The sequence below is a fragment of the Pogona vitticeps genome, chromosome 5 (genome assembly GCF_051106095.1).
Source record: "Pogona vitticeps strain Pit_001003342236 chromosome 5, PviZW2.1, whole genome shotgun sequence".
In the NCBI taxonomy this organism is placed as follows: Eukaryota; Metazoa; Chordata; class Lepidosauria; order Squamata; family Agamidae; genus Pogona; species Pogona vitticeps.
In genome coordinates this window covers 14,392,008-14,414,378 of record NC_135787.1, presented here as the reverse complement: position 1 = coordinate 14,414,378, position 22,371 = coordinate 14,392,008, and the positions used below count along the sequence as shown (strand labels likewise).

The following is a 22,371-nucleotide window of genomic DNA, read 5'->3' as shown; positions in this document are numbered from 1 at the left end:
AACTTCTGACTCAGAACCTACCCACTCCTTCCTTATTTCTGGGGAAAAGATATTGTTTTTAATAGAAACTCAGGCTTGGGGCTTGGGACTCGGGACCAAAGACTTGAACTCAGAACTTGGTACCAAAGACTCAGACTTGGGACTTGATACCAAAGATTTGGACAGAGACTTGGAATCAGACCCAGAGACTTGCCAACATCCCTGACTTTTAGTACTTAACCTGAAAGCTGGGTTTGCTTTGCAGTTACCTCTGGTTTAGACATATGATACCTATAGAGTCAAGGGACCTGGTGGCATTTTGGATTAAACCGCAGAAGCCTCTGTGCTGCAAGGTCAGAAGACCTGCAGTCGTAAGATCAAATCCATGCAACAGAGTGAGCTCGTCGCTTGTCCCAGCTCCTGCCAACCTAGCAGTTCAAAAGCATGCAAATGCAAGTAGATAAATAGGTACCACCATGGTGGGAAGCTAACGGCATTCCGTGTCTAGTCGCGATGGCTACATGACCACGGACACTGTCTTTGGAGAAACACTGGCTCTACAGCTTGGAAACAACGATGAGCACTGCCCCCTAGAGTCAGATATGACTGGATTAAATGTCAAGGGGAACCTTACCTATAGAGTCACGTAGCAGCCGGGAGATTGCTTGAGGAGAGAAGAGGGAAAACAAACATTGAAATTCTTTTTAAGCCTGTATTCCTGTGGTTTTCCAAAAATATAGTTCTCATTGCAAAACTAAATGAGAGAGTGAACTTATACGAAGGACACTTTGAAACTCTTTCCCCTTTTTGTCACTGTTGTTGTATGCTAGGATGAGGAATGGATGGCACTTTAGGCAATAGGGACGCGTTTGTGGACAGAAATAGTCTGAAGCTTGAGATGTTGAGTATTCCTGTGGCGTGTCTGAGTGTCCTGAAGAGTGCAAGAATGGCAATGAAAGGGAGGGACCGTTGTAACCTTGTATAATAAACCTTAACTTGAAAACACCCCACCCCAGAGCCACTGTGGTAAAAACATTTAGAACACCGAGTAACCTCATGGAATGGACACACATGAGTGAAATGTAGCTCTTTTTCCATGGCCAATGATCCAAAGTTTTAAAAAATGTTTTATTATTATTATTGCATTCTGAAAAGATAGATCCATGGGGGTGGGGAGCACTGAACTTGGCTTGTACATCAATAATGTGAGGAACTTTAATGTCCCTCGTTTTCCTAGCCAGTGCTAGAATGGAAAGAAAAGAACTCTCCAGCTATTGTGTCACCAACAGATGTCCACTCCATCTAAACTGTGAAACAACATGCAATTTGACATAAAACTATACCTTGCCATTTAATTGGTGCTGAGTAAGGTAAGGGAGCCTTCCCCATCATTAAGTGATTTCTCATCCTCCAGAAGTTGGTCACAAGAAACAGGGCATTTATAGCAGTAGATCGTTCCTTCTGGCAGAACAAGCAGTTATGGTTCTTTTATGAATCATGCATGGCTATCAACTGTGCCTTCATAGAAAAGACAAAAAGGTGGGACTGAAACGTGCTCCACTCCAGGCCGTGTGCTCCGTCTCCACCTTCCATTCCCTCAGTAAGAGGCTGTGGGAGGGACACTCTGGCAATCTGCCTCCTGGGATGCCCCAGGACATACCACAGTGTTGATGTGGCACCTTCCCAGTGTCCTCCCCACAGCCCTATCAGCTGGGTTTCCCGCAGTGGGCACAGCCTTGGGTCCAAGTAAGTCTGGACCCACATTGATTGCTCTTTATTAGAGATGTGGGTATTCTTACATGAATACCCACGCACAGGTGGAAATAATGAAGGTCCACTCACCGATGTTCTAATGTTGCGAGGTCCGCGCTGACGTCCTATCGCTCTGGAGATCGCAATCACTGAGCCACTCCTGGCAGGAGGCGGGATGACAAGCCTCTCTGCCAGGTCGAAGAGTACCTCGGTGATCGCGATCTCCGGAGCGATAGGACGGCAGCATGGACCCCGCAGCATTAGCGCATTGGTGAGTGAACTGTCTGGCCCCATGGGGCCAGACCCTTGTTATCTCCACTTGTGTGGGGTTATATGTGTATGAATACCCCCATCTCTAATCTGTATTCATTGCCTTAGTATTTATTCACTGATCACCATCTTGGTCCAATATATTCTCAGCATCCTATGATGAATCCACATCTCATATGCTTTTGTCTTTTTTTTATAGCAGGTATAGGATGTGGTGGTGCTACGGGTTAAACCTCTGAAGCCTCTGTGCTGCAAGGTCAGAAGACCTGCAGTCGTAAGATTGAATCCACATGAAGGAGTGAGCTCCCATCGCTTGTCCCAGCTCCCGCCAAACCTAGCGGTTCGAAAGCATGCAAAATGCAAAAATGTGAGTAGATATATAGGTACCACCTCGGTGGGAAGGTAAACGGCGTTCCATATCTAGTCACGCTGGCCACGTGACCATGGAGGATTGTCTGCGGACAAAACGCTAGCTCTATGGGTTGGAAACGGAGTTGAGAAGCGCCCCTTAGAGTCAGACACGGCTGGACAAATTGTCAAGGGGAACCTTTACCTATAGGACCCAAATATTTTACAAAAGATCTAATCTTATTAGCTGTACACAAGGAACACACTTTGAACTGGTTTGTTACTATAGATTGACACACTTGGCTGTATTAGTAGAAACTCCCTGGGGTGTGGTTAGGAGTCCATTGTAACGCCATGATGAGTTGCCAATGTGTCAGAATTTACAGCTGCACTATGGACCTCATGAGATTTTTGTAGAAATGTCAGCAACCCAGTCTGTCTGCTGCATTTATTGCCCTTTCATGCTTTCTGTTTACATTCTTTGCCTTTACATCTAAACATCTGCGTTCTGAGGATGGCATTTCACAGATCTAACAAGTGGGCCGTCATCTGCAAAAAAATTGTGTGTTACAGTCACTGTAACTCCGTGCCTCATCAAAGAGCCACAAGATGCTTTGTTGTTTTCTCTCTACAGTGTCTCAGATGTTATTCATTCTTCCATTATGCCAAAGGGCCTATGAAAACCTCAATGTGGGGTGTGACCCTCTTTAAAAGGAGACCTCACTCCTCTGAGCAGGAAAAGCTCCTGGTGGATTGTGCCCATGATTTATAACGGAGCTTTGTATTAACCATTTCTATTTTTACACAAACTCTTTTCCTAAAAGAACCAAGCAAATTATTTGAAGCGGCTTTGTACATAGCCAAACCACACCGAAACTCAGAGGGGCTTTGGAACAGCCCAAATGGAAACAGCCTTATTTTAGGGGATCCATAGGGAACAACAAGTGCCTTAGAAACAGGTTGAAAACTCTCCTTCCCGGGAATTACAATGTGGCTCTTTTTGCAGCTTTATTGATCTATTTAAATTGCCAGGAGAGGCAAGCCAACCACCTTAACCTCAGTCATCCAGGAAGGATGCTTGAGGGTATAAATACTCCAGGACACAGCATCCAGAGGTATTTCACCTTCTGTGCTCCCTGAGAAAATTGGGAAACAAAGCTGGCCTGTAAACGTCTTCTTTAAAAGCTTCATTGACTTAGGAAGTCGTAACATCTGCAAGAAATGTTGCTACAAAAATATGACCGGTTGTGTTTCTACTTTTCGGACTCTAGGGTGGCGTCTAGAGTTTGGCAAACTCCAGGGTGACATTAATACGTAACCATAGAGCAGGTGTGGAAAACATCTGGCACAGGGGCTGGATGTTTGCCCTTCCACACACTTCATTTCATCTCACCCAGGGGCATTCCAAGATTGCTTCTCCACCCCAAGGAAATACTGGCATGGAGGGGGTTGCTTGAACATATTCTATTTGAGGTTTTTTTTTAAGTATTTAAAAAAAAAAATCTCATGTTCATTCTGTTTGGGGATATAGGAATGGGACAGAATTTCATGTAAGCTCATTCGTAATAAGAACGTGTTGACATTTGTCCATTTATTTATATTCAGAATCAAAAGAATATTTTTAAAAAATGACATTTGACTTGGACGACATTTTTGAATTGGATTTTCCCCCTCCCTAATGAATGTGTGGTAGCCCAAACTGGCATGTTTATTTATCTAGATCCTCCTTAACGATTAAATATTTAGACATGAATCTCTGTATAGACTTGACCCAAAGTTGAAAATATCATCACATTCAGGATGGAAAGAAATGGGGGGGGGGGAGTTTTTAAAAATTAATGCAGAAGGAAATAGAGCTGAAAGATTTAATTATCCCTAAGTGGGCAATGCTGTTTTAAAATTGCTCCAGCACCTTCTAGCAGCTGTAGACAACACACACACACACACACACACACACACACACACACACACACACACACAAAAGGGACTAGAGAGAGAGAACATGTTACAAGTATGTACTGAGTGCAGAAAAATAATTATTGGGCTCTGAGTTTCACACGCATCAAAGCAGAAAATCTTGGGGGAGTTTGATATTATCCATTCTCCATCTGTTTAAATGGCTGGTTGCCAGGGACAAAAGAACTATAAAACTCAGTAAAAGGATACAAAGGATAGGGCAGAGGTAACTGAAGAGTTATTCCAGTTACCTGCTTGAGAAGAGGTTTAATAACTAAGGATTATAAGCACACCACAGATTCATTTTAATGGCAATGATTGTTGTTGTTGTTGTTTAGTTGTTAAGTCGTGTCTGACTCTTCGTGACTCCATGGACCAGAGCACGCCAGGCCCTCCTCTCTTCCACTGCCTCCCAGAGTTTGGTCAAATTCATGTTGGTCACTTCAGTGACACTGTCCAACCATCTACGGCAATGATAGAATCATACAATAACTGAGTTGGAACGAGGCCTATAAGATCATTGAGCCCAATCCCCTGCTCAAGCAGGAATCCAAGTCAAAGCAGATCTGACAGACGATTGTCCAATTTCTCTTGAATGCCTCCAGTATTGAAGCGCTCACCACATTCCAAGGTAATTGGTTCCTTTGTTGTACTGCTCTAACACTTAAGAAGTTTTTTTCCTAATATTCAACCTAAATTGGGTTTCCTGTAGCTTGAGCCCATTGTTGCATGTCCTGTACTCTGGGATGATTGAGATCCTTCCCCTCCTCTGTATACCTGTATACATTTCAAGTATTTGAGAAGTGCTATCCTGTCTCCATTCAGTCTTCTTTTCTCAAGGCTAAACATGCCCAGTTCTTTCAGTCTTTCCTTATAGGGCTTGGTTTCCAGACCCCTGATCATCCTTGTTCCCTCCTCTGAACTTGCTCCAGTTTGCCCACAATTCATTCTAACGTTGCCTGTTATGCCTCCTTCCAGAATATGTGTGGAAATAGAATGCTTTTTCTTACACAGGAAGTTGCCTTATGCTGAGTTGTTCTATCTAGACCAGCGCTGTTGCTTATTGCTCCATCTAGACTAGTACTGTGAACTCTGACTGGCAGAGGCTCTATAGCAGTGGTCCCCAACCTTTCTAATGCCAGGGACCGGTTTTGTTAAAGACCATTCTTCCAAGGACCGGGGGGGGGCTGCCGCCATCGCCACCCGGGAGTGGGGAGGGGCGTGGGGGGGCATCCGTGCATGGGGGTACTTGTTATGCAGTAGGGGTTCCAGTCAGAATTCTTCCCTAGTCTGACCTGAGGACACAAACAATTGATCCAGGAACAATCTGCCTGCAAAGCCTATGTCTCACAGTAGAGCTTCGTGTCCATACAAAGGATTGGAAGGGAGGGCCATGCACCAGATGCAGAAGAAACTCAAATCTCTACCCAATGGGACCTGATCCAGGCTGATTTGCATGAGGACCAGGATGAACCAGAAGGCTAGATGTGGTTCTAGAGCAGTGGTTTCCAATGTTGGGTCCCTGCATGTTCCTGAGCTACAGTTCCCTGATATCCTGGCCAGCACAGATAGTGGTGACTCTTTCTGGGGATATCAGTCCAAGAACATCTGGGGAAACCATTGTTTTAGAGCAAAGGAATGTTAATTCACAAATCAGTTTGTCTCACTTTGGGTGGGACACATGAACCCACCCTTCAGTGTACTAGTTATTTGTGAGAATGTGTGTGTGTGTGTGTGTGTGTGTGTGTGTGTGTGTGTGTGTGTACAGAAAACTTTAAAGATGATAACACCCCATCATCCACTGGATAAACACACGTGGATTCATTTATCCACTGCTGGAAAATATTAAATTAAAAAAAGAATCCACAGTGTATTTACTAGAGGGAGCCACTAGGGGAGTGGTGGCGAACCTATGGCACGCGTGCCACAGCTGGCACACAGACCCCTCTCTGTGGGCACCTGAGCCATACGTCGCTGGATTGTTACCCCCGGCAGCCAAACCTGAGGAGGCGGCTGCAGTTGGGGTGCTAGCGCTCTGACAGGTGGCAGGCCAGGATCCGGAGCAGCTGGCGGTGATGATGGTGGCGGACCAGCCGAGCTATAGGCAGTGGTGGGGTTGGGCACGACTGGAGACAGATCTGGGGTGGGGTCTGGAGGCACCTCAGTGCCCAGGATTCCCCCTTCCACTGCCACTTCCACTTCTGCCACCACTGCCACACGCCTCCCACTGATTTTCTTGTTTGACTTTTTTTATTTGCAGTTTGGGCACTCAGGATCAAAAAAGATTCACCCTCACTGCACTAGAGGGAGCCAGAGAGAGAGAGAGAGGAGGCTATGGATAGCATTCACTGTGTCCACATTTCCCAGCATCTATGGGGGAGGGGGGAGTTTGGAACCAATCCCACATGGATTCTATGGTCCTACTGTACACAAACCCCTGAAGCTAGCTGTCTGAAATTTCAGAGACTAATCCCTCTGTTTAGGTTCTGTTGTGTCTCCCTGTTTCATGTGCATCAGTCCAAGAACAAAAAAGTTAGAGCCTTTTTGCTTTTCAATGCAAGTCAATGGGAATTTACAGGGTCACTCAAATCTGGAGCACAAGATGAATTGGATGGGGCATAAAACATTCAGGACCGAATGGGGAAATCAGAATCGTAAACCCTGATGCAATCTGCAAATAGGATTGGGAACCCACACACAGCCCTGATGTGCTGCATTTGATTTCCAAGAGGGCTCAGCTGTGGAAATCCAGTTGTCACATTATACCCTGGAACACAGTCCCTGTAGCTGCAACATGAGATACCTGTGTGGATTGCTTCTTTAAGCGACCCCTTACCAGCCTGAAAGCAATAGGCCAGCTGTGATCCTAGAGGTTGATTAGTAGCGCCACCTGCTGGCTACTGCAAAAGCTGCAGTGCATTTTCTGCAGAAAAATTTTAGGTTGAAGTTTTCATACATTCTGGGGGTTGTGTTGCACCCACAATGCCGCAATAAACAATATTTGCTGCAACACCCAGTGCTGGGTGGGGTGGGATGCAGTATGACCCCCGCCACCCTTTCCAATTTGTGACCTGATTCTTGTGCCTTACATGGTTCATACCAGGATCTGTCCTAACTGAAACAGTAGATAAATATGCTTCAGAATATAAGGATTATATGTGAAACTGTTGTAAAATTGTTGTAATATTATTATTGTTTTATTCTATTTTTTTGTGAGCCGCCCAGAGTAGACATTGTCTAGATGGGCGGCATATAAGTCTAATAAATAAATAAATAATGAGGATAACTGAAGCAAGGGCCCAAATGTTATTGGTGAAATCCTTAGCATACCAAATAGTGACTAAAGTAGGACTACCGTTCTGGATTTGTTGAGGTAACTACTCTATAATCCCCAAAGGTTCAATGGGCCTACTCTATGGTGATTTACTATGCTGGGTAACAGGATTTCAGCCATTGGGTTTTGATGCTCTTGTAACTGGTATGAATCACATTTGCAAATCAACACAAGTGAAGCAGTTAGCATAAGCAGCTGCTGTTGTGCAAAATAGCAACTGTGTATGTTGACTTCTAAATTTGGGGCAATTTACCAACAAAATTGACACCATTTGTGTTATGCTGGCAGATGAAACTAACCAGATTTTGGTCAGCAGGTGTAGTTCAGTGTTTGTATTGTGTTAAATTCTCTAGCTGGGTTTACACACACAAAAAGAGCAAATGCATTGCAATTTGTGAAAGCTTGCACTGAAATTAATTTTGGTTGAAAACAAAGTAAAAATAAAAAGTAAAAAAAGAAACATGGTGGCACCTTAAAGACTAGTTTCAGTAGTTTTTAATGTGAGCCTTCATGGACAAATCCACTTCTTCAGACTTGTTCATGAAAAAAATATAAAAGTTAGTCTTTAAGGTGTTACCATATTTTTGTTTTCTTTACTTTTATTTATTTTTTTAACTTTGCTTTCACCTATAATGCTTGCACAGACTAACATGGCTGCCCCCTTCTACAACAGAAATTAATTGATTAGGCTTTAAGGTGATGCTGTTGTTTTTGTTTCCTTTTTGTTGAACATGCTGAAATAGATTAACACAACTACAAGTTTGAAAACACAGAGTATGTTTGTCTCTGGAAAATACAACATTCACGTTCCTAGCCCTAATTCGCTAAAAAATTATGATTTCTCAGTTTCTGATAGAGTGTTACTTAAACCTCTTTCATGCTGTTTCTCCCGTGTGGAATTTTGTTGAGAATTCAAATACATATTCTGCATGAGAACAAGGGAAGGAACAGATCAGAACAGGAGCCAAATAATAGAATGTGTGATCACTGGAACTGATTTAAAGCAAGCCTTCCTTTTGCAACCTGCCAATATCGTGAAGTGACTTTGTAAGCAAGCCACTTCAGGATATTGGCAAATTAATTACTTCCCCTGCTCGGCAGAGGGCAGGGGAAGAGGGGGAAAATATTTTTGATTATATGTAGTCTACTACATATAGTGATGTGCTATATCAGTTATTTCATATATGTGTGTGTGTGTGTGTGAAAATATAGGGCAAACAAGAAACTATATTGTTTGCCCTATATATATAGTGGAATATATATTTCGCGGAAATCAGTTTCTTGTTTGCCCTTTAAGAGAAGGCAAAGATAAATTTTAATTTTTTCACTTCTCCTGCCCTTGTTTGCTTATTTGTTTAAAGCAAACTCTCCCTAATATTTGTTTGTTTGTTTGTTTGTTTGTTTATTTGTTTGTTTATTTATTTATTTATTATTTTTAGCTTTAGGGTTGTTATTATTTGAATTCCAGTATAGGAAAGGTTTGTCCTTGAATGATACAGTCACATGTATGCAATTCCTCCAAACATTTCAGAAGGGGTCTGGCCCGTAGAACTGAATGTTGATCAGCATTCTACGTGCTCAGGAGTTTTCACTATCATGCAAGCTCTAGGAACAGAGATGGACTCCAGAGAAGAGAAAAGACAATATACATTGGTGAAGGTTCGGAACCTGCTACTTCTTTGTGTTCCCATAACAGAGTTTTGTTGGTCAGAAGGTGGTGAGTGTTACCAAGGAATCATTATAATGGGGAATTATGAGTCATGAAATCCTTACACAGGTCAATATTTAGAATCCCATTTGGCAATCTTTAAACCATAAAGGTAGCAGCAGCCAGGAAAGGAGGAAGGAGACAGTGGGTGGAAACGTCTGAAAAATCAAGTGACATGAATTATTGAGTAGCAGGAATTATGGGATGTGGTAGCAATGGAAACAGGGCCGATTCTTGACACATTCTTGCCTGTCATTCTCAGGAAAACAGAATGCTGTGAGAGAATCAATGTGCCGCCCAAACCTTGTCTTTCATAATTGCGTATGCTGTCCCTTTTTCCATACAAATCAATGAAGGAGATAAGTGTCCATAAGATAAGTGTCCATAAGGAGAGGGGATTACGTGGAGAGCACCACAGATATTTAGCACAGATCGTTTCAGAAATACTTTTAGTGCTGACTGAAATGTTCTGTCTTGTCCATGAAATGGCCTAGTGTTTCTTCCTCATATTGATTAGGCTTGTATTTTCTTTTATTTATTTAAACTTATACCCTGTCCATGTAGTGGACAAGCCACTACTCTGAGTGGCTTCCAAAAGATAACCAGAATATACAAAGAGAGTTTTAATTTTACAAAGGGGCGAAGCTTGTGAAGGCCTAGAATAGATTAAAATTCAAATTTTAACTTGTTCTCAAAAACTCAAGAGAGTGGAAGCCAATCACATCTCTGCAGGGAAAGAGTTCCAGAGTGGGAATGTTTGATATATATCCATATTAAACCTTTTCTCACCACTAAAAATATATAGCCACTATTGTCCTAGCCTGTTTGCTGAGGACAAAAGTTTCCATGGCAAAGTCCCAGAAATGACAAAGTGAGGACTAGCTGGATAGCTCAGTGGCTTAGGCATCTGGCTACAGAGCCAGAAGTTTAATTCCCCTTTACGCCCCCTTGATAGGGACTCAGTGACCCATAGTGCCCCTTCCAGCTCTGCAATTATTATTGGCAAGATTATTATTATAACACCCTTCCAGTTACAGATTTTTTCGTAACACTGCTTCTGCTCATTTAAATACAAACTGAGGTAAAATATATTACAGCCATTTGAAATGTTTATACTAGGTCAGACAACTCTATCTTTTTTTGTCATTTGAACATCTTTATTTCAATATAAAAAGACAATTGTTTTCTTTTTAATTTAATATCATCCATATAAAATGAGATTTAAAAAACCACAATATATCCAAACACAGCTACACACTTATTACAACATATAGTAGACATTCCATGTTAATAATCCTCTAAGGCTGCAGGGCCAGCTGATATACACAGGTATTTAACACATGACAAGTACCTTTTCTGTGCAATTGCTCTTGTTTATAAATTTGCTTCTGTTTCTCACACATATACATATTTGAGCTGCCTACCATTATTTTTAGGAATCCATGTCTATCCTAGTCTGTATTTGGATGGTTGTTATTTTGTTTAACAGACCATGGAACTCATTCTCCTCTTCGTCCTCTTATTGCTCAGGCTCCAATCTCACATCTGTAATGTGTTACTTACTCTGAGGTATGGTTGTGCACATTTATAAACACCTTCTATAGTCTGGTCTGATTTCATAGTTAAATGGAAGACACTCCTTCCCTGTCTTTGGTAGATTTTTCTGCCCGTCTTCGTTCATGAGCTTGAGAAAGTATGAACATTTTAGAGCATGAACTGGCATCTACCCCATAGTCTAGGAAATATGGATTGGAAACACTCTGCTGAACCTTGCAGGTAAATCAGATTTCACACACACAGAGTCCAACTTTGCCTTGCATGAGTACACCTTTGTTTCAGAAGAACACCTGCTCAATTCTGCTCTCTTTAAAAATGAGTGGAACAACCCAATACATCTCCAATCAAACCATGGTTTAACCGTGGGGCACTGGTATGCATTTACCATTTTTAAAGGTGTGCTCATACTAAAGACGAGCATTCACCCAGAAATGAGCTTTTGGAAAACAATATGTCCTCATCAAATATGAAACATTACACCTAAATGAGGGAAGACAATGTATTCTTCATCATGACACCACAAATACTGATCGATTGAAGCCTGGCATAAACAAGCAAACCTCAGTTCCACAGACATTCCACAGTTGTGGAGCAAGTGACAAAAATTTTATGTTGGGGACCGCTACCATTTTCTTCACTGAATGGAATATAAAGTAAGACCTTTCTAATATGGAAATCCATTGGGAAAATTCTTTCCTTAAGTCAGTGGTGGGCAGTGTGGCCCCTCTGATGGGGCTGCAACTCCCATCAGTCTAGCCCACCCAACCAATTAACCTTGAGCCTGTAGCCCAACCATATCTAGATTCCTACAGCTGTCCAACCCAGCCTTAGATACATAAAGGAAGTCTTCCTTTCAAATGGAACAGATACCTGGAACAGATATCAGCTCCAACAGTGATAATCTACATGTCCTCAGACTTTATTGACAGCAACAGCCACTTATGTTCGTAGCACCTGTTTGTCTAACAAATATATATCAGTATGTTAGTCCACTTATCTAGATACAAGAGGTGGGTTCTTCATAATGTAATCAAAAAAGCTTACTTTGAAACACATTCGTTAAAGGTGCCACTATCCTTTTTTTTTATTCTGCTATTGCTGAAACAGACTAACATCAGTACCAAATGGCTGCCACTATTCACTGAGGGTAGCTACTGTTATCAGAATATTTCAGTCTCCCTCATAATAAGTCAGTTGTTCTTCCTAGGGAAGATGCTGTTAATTGGCCTTAAGGTTTACTTTCAATAGGACTCAGCAACAACACAAAGACATAGTAAATCTTATTGAAACTGATTTTGCCTTCTTTGAAACTCCTTAGGGGCAAGACTAATCCAAGCAGGAACCTTCCAATTTGCTTCATATTTTGCTTCAAATAGAATTCTGTGGCAACTAATTTTCAGCTATCATTATTCATGTTGCTACAATTGTAAAATAAGTTAGAAGAAAAGATTCCATCCTGACCTCAAGATCAGAGTGGATTTGATTTAAATCATGATTTAAGCCACAATTTAAATCACTAGTTAGTTAGTGAGCATTTCATTTTTAAAAAAATCCAATTTAATTTAAAAAAATTAAAATTCCAATTTGAAGAATCTTCTTTAAATGGAAAAAAACCAAATTTTTGATGTAAATCAGATTTTTTTTAAAAAAATGATTACTGACTAGTGATTTAAATCATGGTTTTGAACTGATTTTTAAATCAGTTTGATTTCAGTCAAACCCACCCTGCTCAAGTTATTGTATAGAGCTGGCTTTGTTTGTTTTCAGTAGCCATCCTGGCAATCATTATCATCATAATCACTCAATGGTTTATTATGATCAATGTTGAACATTAATTTTCGGCTGTCAAGCTCCATGCTTCTGGACCAGCTGTCACCTTCTGAACTTGCTGAATTCTCTCTGGAATGACTGTCTCTTTCTGTAGAATAACTGTTCTCCTCTTCTGTGGATTCACTAGTTTCTGTTGAAAGGTTTTGCTGTTGTCGCCGTTCTTCAGACCTAAGATGAGACTCACTGTCATCACTGCCCTCACTTTCTTCAGAAGCTTTGCTGCTCTCAGACGATGCGCTGTGGGACGACCGGCTGTCATCCTGGCTGGACTCCTTTGTATCCTCAGGTGATTCTTCACTTTCTTCTGTAGATGTGCTCTTCTCACTTGATCTGCTGTGATGTCTCTTAACCTCTCTGGATTCACTGCCTCTGGGCATCACGTTCCCTGTATCTTCAGCAGATGTGCTAGCACTGTGCTCGTCGGATTTGTCACTTATCTCTTTAGACTTTTCAATATCTTTTTCATGGCTGGTGCTGTCTTCATGGGATTCACTCCTCAAGTCTTCAGTAGATACCAGGTCATCCTCCTCCCTAGAATGACTGTTCTCATCTTCTCTTGATTGGCTAGCTATGATTTCTCTGGAGTGACTATGTACATCTTCCCTTGACCAACTGGGCCTGTCCTCTTCCCTGGACTGGCTGTGCCTGTCATCTTCCCTGGACCGGCTGTGCTTGTCCTCTTCCCTGGATCGGCTGTGCCTATCATCTTCTCTGGACCGGCTGTGCTTGTCCTCTTCCCTGGATCGGCTGTGCCTGTCATCTTCTCTGGACCGGCTGTGCTTGTCCTCTTCCCTGGATCGGCTGTGCCTGTCATCTTCCCTGGACCGGCTGTGCTTGTCCTCTTCCCTCGATTGGCTGTGCCTATCATCTTCTCTGGACCGGCTGTGCTTGTCCTCTTCCCTGGATCGGCTGTGCTTGTCCTCTTCCCTGGACCAGCTGTGCTTGTCCTCTTCCCTGGATCGGCTGTGCCTGTCATCTTCTCTGGACCGGCTGTGCTTGTCCTCTTCCCTGGATCGGCTGTGCCTGTCCTCTTCTCTAGACCGGCTCTTGATGTTCTCTTGAGACTGACTGTGTCTATGGCCTCTGGATGAACTGGCTACATCTTCCTTGGATTTACTGGGAACATTTTCTGTTGATTCTCTGAAATCTTCTACTGATTGACTCTCTCCTTTAGAGACCAGTTCATCCTCTTGCAGGGATTTACTCTCTTCTTGTTCAGGACTATGATCTTCTTCTGAATCAGCATCAACATAATGATATACTTTCCTGGAAAAACGTTCAATTAACTTCCTGTGATGTCTACCTTTTCCTTCCCATTTCTCTCTGCTGATGTCCTGGCTGCTTTCTTTGGAATAGACATCCCCATGGAGCATGTAAGAGTGACTATCGTGATTGTCAAAGGTTCTTGGGTCATCTCCTTGCATTCCTTCATCATCAAAATCGTATCTGTCCTCTTGGCTGCTGCTGTAACTATTGCTTTCACGTCTTTTGCCATAATCAGTTATGTGGTTATCCTCTTTATCAAGGCTTCTGCTCTCACTGCTGCTGCTGCTGCTGCTGCTGTCAGCAGGGTGTCGCCCTATAGTATTGTCACCATCTTGTTCTCCATCCGTCACCAAATTTTGCTGCTCATCTCTTTCACCCGGAGGCACAGTATATCCAGGATCTTCCTCGTTATGTCTTTCGAAAGCGTCGTCACCACTGATGTCTTCATCATGTGTCAGGTCACTTCCTCCTTTCCCCACAAAGGTATACAAAACTTGATCAGGTGTGTAAAGCATACCATCATTTTCAACATCAAACTGTTCTTTGGATTTTGTGGTGTCACTGTGAACCTGATTTTGATCCTTTTGTGCAAAAAGAAAAATGGAAAGAAAAACCCAAGATATCATTATTTCTTGCAGCATTAACTGTTTTAAAGGTTATGTACATCAAACACAGCTTTCTTTTAAGCCCATCCTACAGGAACCATCTGCAAAACTGTATCACATTGTGATCCACCTTGTCAGCTTAGGAGTAACCCTCAAAGCAGTAAACATAAAATACATTTTAAATTCATTTTTATTAATGCAGACCTGATGTCAGGAATCATCCACATTTCTCAATTTTATCCTACTTATGCACTGTTTTCCTGCATTTTTTTAAGTTTCTGAGTGTCTCTATAGTACTGATGTGTGCTATGAATGTGTTTCTTAATAAAAGAGGGAAAAGCAAACCTGATGTGACTGTATATATATGGTTGCATCAATATTCTTTTAGTGCAATGTTTTATCAACGGGTGTAGCACATCAGTAAAACACTACCTGAAAAAGAATCTTGATGCAGTTGTACACATAACCACACCAAGACTGCAAAGTTTTATTTCCATAAATGTGCACATGAGTAAAATATAGGAGAAGCCAAATGACTTCAAAACTAGAGCATTCTGCAGCTCTGGAATTCATTTCAAAAACTCTCATAAGCTCTCTTTATGTATTACTCACATGCAAGGCAGTCACATGTTGGGGGTAGACCCAATAAGTGCTCTTGTGGTGCAGGATCTGGCCAAGTCATTCCACAGCTGGCCTGCCCATTTCCCAGTTGTCTGCATGTTATATGCAGATGTCTGAAGAAGAGGAACAACTGTAAGGCTTCCTCTTCAGGTGTCCACATTCAGTTTCTGAATGTTGAGCAAGCCCAACAGTGGAACATGAGGGATGAAGATCAACAAGTCAACATCCTTCCTTGTTCTACACATGACTGTCCTCCATGAGATAAGACTTTGGTTAAATAGAATTCAGAGTAGCATGCAGGGCTGTGTGAACCATCCTAAAAAAATAAGAGATGGAAGAAATCCTTCCATCCATACATACTGTGATTTTATGGCCACTCATTTTACTTACAAGTAACTACATTCAGATAATTTGCTTTCAATTCCAGGTCCTCCCAATGGCCAAGTAATAGCTTTTGGTATTGTGAAAATTCCAGTTCTTCACATTAGGCAAATAATTTCATGGACTGCAATTCCAAGGTTTATACAAGAATGTTTGAGTACCTACCACAGACATTCGGTCAGCAGGCTGGTCGTCAGAACTGTCCCCATTCTCTGCCCATTTCCTGTGGAATGTTTGGTGGAGTCTGAAATAATAGTCATCCTCATTGTCTCGAGTGCTCCATTCATGGTCATCGCCTGGATGGCTCTCAAGGCTAAGGCTGGAAACCTTCCTGGGAAAACCTTCAGTACTTCTGCTGTCACTATCACCATCACCAGGATCTTTTGTTCTGGCTTCTGAACTCATGCTTAATGTGCTGCTTTTGTCTTCATCACTGACATCTGTGGAATCAGCAACCTCATTCAAGCTTTCATCAGCTGCAGTAGCCTATAGAACGTGTTTTGGGAGGAAGAAAGGATGATACGTTATTGCTGTTTTGGTGGTGCTCTTTTGGATGTGCATGTTGTGTGTAATAGTACATATCAAAAATTGTGTGATTGCTAACAATTTCACGAGCCTGTTGATAGTACCATATGCATTGTCTACAGAATCATTTATATATATTTAAATCTCTATGTACAAACACCATGCCAGTACATAATAAAATCATGCAGATCATGCAGGTTCTTGCTTGGATGCCATTTTGGTTTCATGTTTTTATTGCACTGCACAACAATACTGCTAATGTTTAAGTAATGGAGACATTTCGTATTTTCAAGAATATAAGCTGTCAGGGATCAAAATATCTACCTGAGAAGGAACTTAACTTCTTAGACAGAACAGCCTGTTTACGCCCATCATAAAAATGACAAAAATAAGTCTGTAATAAAGATAAGTGTATTGTCCCATGTTTAAGGACAATGAAAATAGAATTATCTGCTTACCCAGTGTTCTTCAAAGCTCCTGTGATGTACCCCATGGTGTCTGGATACCTGGATATGGTAAAAAGAAGAAATATGAGTGCTGTTACAGAAGCGTTTGACAAGGAAGTCAGCCTGAGTTAACTGAGTTACATCCTCTTCATTTCAGCAAGAAAGTTGAAAACAAGCTGAAATCCCCCAATGCTTGCTTGCAATGCAGTCTTTGAACTATACTTACTGGACGAGCACAGGATAGTGCCCACAGGGAGAGAAATAAGAGAGCATTCCTCTTCATATTCATGTTGTGTCTGTAACAACAACATCAAAAGAAAATTGTCAAATAACAGAGAATTTTGAGCAGTTGTATTGACCAAAGTAGGACAGAGAGGATAAAGGGCCCTTCAACACTGTTCCCTTCTGTCCAACTAATGCTGAAAAAGTTAAACCAAGCTCGCTAAAACTAAAAGGATGGAACAGAATGTCACCAGTAGCAGGCTTAATGATGGTTTCTGACAAGCCAGATTTGGATCACGAGGTATCAATTGTTGCCTTCAGGTTTGCACTTGCCTGTGATAAAACTTTATAAGACATTGGCTGAAATTCTGTTGCTTGGTGCAGTAAGTTGCACTAGAGCAGGGGTCTCAAACTCAATTTACCCGGGGGCCACTGGAGGCAGGGTCTGGCTGAGACTGGGCCGCATCAGATTTTCTGCCAAGCGGAGCAAGAGCCCAAGGAAGCCACCCAGGAGTTTCCTTAGCCCAGCTGGGGCTCTGAGGAGGAGGAGGAGGAAGAGGGGCGCCAGCCATGACCCCCTCCGGCTCCTTCTTCACTACCACCAGCAGCAACAGCAGGATGAAGAAGTGGAGAAGGGAGGGAGTGCCAGCAACCACCTAGCTGGGACGGGGGAGGAGGGCATGACATTTTTTTTTTAAAAAAAAAAAATAGAATTGGCCTTGCCAAAGGAAAAAAGCCCCCACCGGTACCTGTGAAATTAAACAGAATGGGGTGGGGCCCCCACAGGTGCACACGCGTATGCGCACGCACGCACACGAACACACACACACACACACATATGGAGGTCCAGCAACCTTCCTCTGAGGGGCCCGCTCAAAAAAAAGCACTCAGGAGCAGCAGCTACCCCCACCACGACAGAGGAGCAACTTTGTGAGGTGAGCAGCGCTGAGGCAGCTGCTGGCCGGGCTGGTGCTGGGGGTGCTGAGAGAGAAAGAGCCAGAATGCCGCTTCCCTGGAAGAAGCAGTGGCAGTGGCAGCTCCTGTTGGCGGCTTGGAGGCGCTGTTCGAGGACGGGCCGGGAGTGAGCTCTGCTTGGCAGCAAAGGAAAAGGGTTGGCAACACGCCTCGCTCACCAGCTCTCCCCCAAGACAGCGCCTCTTGCACCCTCCATCTGGAACTGCAGCCTGCCAGCCAGCCTGCCTGTCTGCCAGCTGGCAGGCTGCAGATCCGGATGGAGGGTGCAACAGGCACTGTCTTGGGGGATAGCCGGTGAGCGAGGCGAAGCTTTTTTTTTAACTCTTGACAGCAGAGGACGCATGGGTGCTTCGGGGGGTGGCAGGCAAGGCGGGGGCCACAAACTATCATCCGGCGGGCTACAAATGGCCCCCGGGCCGCATGTTTGAGACCTCTGCACTAGAGTATACCCATTGAATCAATGAGGATTTGGTAACTCAGCTCCTCCATAACGTCTATTGATTCCGATGGGCCTACTTTAGTTGCAACTTACTTTTATCATAGAATTATCTGTGCTTGTCAAAGAAATTGAAATAATGGTGTAGAGCCATCATTCCTTCGGACCTATCAAGTTTTCACAGTAGTTTGTGTTATATTCCCAGAAATGCTGAAAGAAGTCAACAGAAGCATGGCCCAGTGTTTACATTTTGGTATGACATTCATATCTTTGAATAGTGTCCAAAGTGCCAATGCTAAATGATATACATACACAGACATGTAATACAATATACCGAGTTGGATTCAGACATAGTTATGCTTAGAGTAGGCTCACTCAAATCAATGGTACAAGGTAGTACCAACTGAGACCCACGGATTTTGGCAGGTCTCAATTGTGTAAAATAATCCTGGATCCCGGGCTGTGTGGTTGAACTGTCACGAAAGGGTATTAAATATTAAGTTTGCCTCTAGATATATGTAGACAATTATGCTCCAAATTGCTTTCTTAAGTAATTGAAAGAACCAACATATATCCAAATACCCACATGAACATACATTCCCTGGAGAACAAAATCATTGTTCTCTATTAAGTTTTATCATCGAGTTGTCCTGACTATGGCACCATTTCAGGCAGGCTTCAGGGCTGTAGCTTGCCCAGTGCCCCCAGGGCATGTCTACTTCATATCTGTCTATCCCATCATCTTTAGCAAAGCTTGGAAAAGTTTTCATTGTTGTTACAACTTTCTCATAGCCTGAGCAAGTCAATATTTCAGGCTCTAGTCTTCTGGTTTGACAGATGCCAGCACCTCTGCGGGCACAGTGTGAGAGTAAGTGTTGGTTAGACTGTAACATGCAAAACCAGAAGGGCAGAAAGGGACAAAAAGAAGAAATGGGCAATGGGTGGTCATAATGACTGCTGGAGTGAGAGGGAAGGAGGGAGAGGAAAGGGGTTGATTGACGAGGGGTGAGAAAGGGAAGAAACAATTCAGACGTCTGCCCTGTTTAGTTCATACACATAGGATCTAACTATACCTAGCTTGTATGTAGAGGCACCAGTCCCTTAAGGAGTGTGTGTGTGTTGGGGGGAGAATCTGTTTGTCCCAGCACAAACTGCCTCTTGCATTCTAGTATGCTTTCTATTTATTTATTTATTTATTTGTTTGTTTATCCCCTTTCTCCTTTAATATGAACCCAAGGCAGCTTACCGCATTAAAAGATAATACTTAAATGCTTAAAACAGTAAGTGTACAAAGAATCAAGCAACGGCCATACTCAAAATGGTATACAGAATCAACACCAAAAACAAATTCATAGCAACAAGGCACAACGCTCTGTTTATAAACCCCTCCCAGACAGCCAATCCTTGAGGGAAGAGAGGAGAAAGGTCTTCATCTGCTTGCGTCATGGGGAGATTAAAAAAACAGGCCTGATTTGCAAGTCTGATTTGCCCACACATATTATCTCTGAGAAAAGGGTGTGGCTGGAAAAAAAAACGAAATGCGATCTGGCCTGATGAATGTCCGGTAGAGCAGTGGTCCCCAACCTTGGTCCTCCAGATGTTCTTGGACTTCAACTCCCAGAAATCTTGGCCAGCACAGGAGATGGCAAAGGCTTCTGGGAGTTGTAGTTCAATAACATCTGGAGGCCCAAGGTTGGGGACCACTGCGCTAGAGCAGTGGTTCTTAACCTTTGTTACTCGGATGCTTTTGAACTGCAACTCCCAGAAACCCCAGTCAGGACAGCTGGTGGTGAAGGCTTCTGGGAGTTGCAGTCCAAAACTCCTGAGTAACCCCAGGTTAAGAACCAGTGCGCTAGAGTTTAGGTTAATCCCTTTCCTTTTATCCTTCCACCCACCTTTTCAGGTAGGTTTTGATAACTGTAACTAAGCCATGGAGGCTGGTTTGTTTTCAAGCTAAGTAAGTTTGTTTTCAAAGTTCTAAATGCTTTTAATCGCTCAATGTATTTTAATTATTATTAGAGTTTACTTGCCTTTTAATATATCATTTATTGTGCTTTTTAATTTTACTCGCTGTTAACGTTGTCAGCCACCACGGCTCCTCTCCTTGGGAGACAGGCAGCCTACAAATGATACTAAATTAATAAATGAATGAATAATAAATATACTCCAGGAAGATTCTCCAGGCATTGGGCACCTACTCTGCCTCAATACGTGGGTATTGGGCAGTGGTACCAGGAGCGAAACAGCTGAGATGGATGCAAAAAAAGAAATTGGAATTGATTATAAGTGGTTGGCGAGTGGAAGGGTGTAGAAAGTCTGGAAACTTTTGCACCCGTAGGTAAGTGAAAAAAATTCTCTCACTGAGCACTACATTAGACAGTTCTAGCCTGCCTTTCCTTTAAGGAGCTCATTGCCATGTACATAGTCTTCCTCCCCATTTTTATATTTACTAGAATTATTTTAGGGGATGTGGTGGCACTTCAGGTTAAACATGACCATGGAAACTGTCTACAGACAAACGCTGGCTCTACGGCTTCGAGATGGGGATGAGCACCATGCCCTAGAGTTGGGCACGACTAGACTAAATGTCAAGGGGAACCTTTACCTTTACCTTAGAATTCTGTTACATAAGCAAACTTAAAAGGTAAGTGGGAAGAGATTTGAATCTATATCTCCCATGTCCTAGCTGAACATTCTAAGAATTGATGGTTCTTGATAGAGCCAGCCCTTCTCGTCTTCCTATGCATTCACACATTGAACTGGAAAAGTTAACAAGCTGTTTACGCTGCTTCTGTGATAAAAGTCATGGAGAATGAGTGACATAGCTTCATATATGTTGAGTAATTCTCTCAAAACACATTGTAATAAACAGTGAGTGGACATCTGAAAACCAAGTTTCAATGAACCCTTCTGGACTAATTATGTCCAGCCATAGATTACTGAAATATACATACATTTCCCTCTTAGCCCACCAATACAGGCTATGTAGTTATATTCTATGATGTTCCAAAGAGCCACAGAGGAAGTAATTGGAGATCAAGAATAGGGAGTGTGTGTCCCTTCAGAACTTTTTTTAAAAATGATTTTCAATTGCGATAGGATTAGGGATAGGGACCTGGGGTCTGGGAAAGTTGACATGGGTAGGAGAAGGGTTAAATTCCAGAGAGCAACAGAGTACTTTTACATCCACTTATACAATTATACCAGAATACAAAGATAACAAAAAATAACAAGTTAAAAAGTTTTACCAGAATTACTACGGTATAGTTACTAATCTCTCCATTCCCTGATTGGACCTTCACAGTCTTCTTTTATTTATGCTTTCTGTCCATATTTCAAGTCCAGCTATAAAATCATTCCAAATGTTTGCGTCTTTTTTAAGATGACCATGTTTCTGCTTTCTTCCAATATTTCCCATATTGTTTCCTAGCTACAGTAATTGTGTGTATTACCAAATGTTTCATTTCTTTATCTACGTGTCCCTTCAGACCTTGATGGTCTGCAACTGCTGTGAGGTCTAGACAACATAGCTGTAGGAGAGGAATGGTAGGAAGTGCAGACCAGCAACATCTGGAAGGACACACCCTTGCAGCAGAGTTAAGATGCTACCCAGTGGGAACAAGAATAACTCTTGCTATAGAAATGGCAAGTTTGTGCATGGATGCTTATCATTTCTTGACTAGCGTCTGGCAAGCAGTTGCATGCATAACTCTACCAAAGACTCAACACTACTGCAACTAGCATTTTCACATCAACTGACATGATAACACTTTTGTAAGGACCTTCCCTATGTTTTGATGACAATCATTAGATTGTAAGTTTACTTGTAATATGATATCAAGCAATTAACGCATCTGTGTGAATCAGTCTGGTATGTTCAGCCTGTGGAGTGGCATGCCACACAAAATCACAGAAGTAACATGCTATAACCAAAGCTGAACTTAATTTGGAGGCAAAATTCAATGCATTCATGATTTTAGCATGCATTCAATTTTGTATTTTTGAAAAGTATCAAAAGCTTTAATTATCAAAACCTTCAATCATCAAAATGATACAAACCCTTCTAGTGTAAACCTTCTTTTAAAGTTCTTATTCTAATCTTTGACTTTCAAGTGTTTGAAGGACCATTTCCCTTCTTCACCATCCGCAGCCTCCTTACT

The 22,371-nt window shown here is 42.3% G+C and overlaps 1 protein-coding gene across 1 annotated transcript; it reads right to left on the bottom strand.

The window, feature by feature from the left end:
* Positions 1-12,522: 12,522 nt before the first annotated feature.
* Positions 12,523-16,761, bottom strand: LOC140707646 (uncharacterized). The gene has a single exon (XM_078394551.1). The coding sequence runs from the start codon at positions 14,639-14,641 to the stop codon at positions 12,668-12,670; it is 1,974 nt and encodes a 657-aa protein (XP_078250677.1). The 5' UTR covers positions 14,642-16,761; the 3' UTR covers positions 12,523-12,667.
* Positions 16,762-22,371: the final 5,610 nt, after the last annotated feature.

Bases quoted from the DNA above. Each gene is read 5' to 3' on its own strand.
- LOC140707646 (XM_078394551.1), bottom strand. From the start codon at position 14,641: ATGCTGCAAGAAATAATGATATCTTGGGTTTTTCTTTCCATTTTTCTT.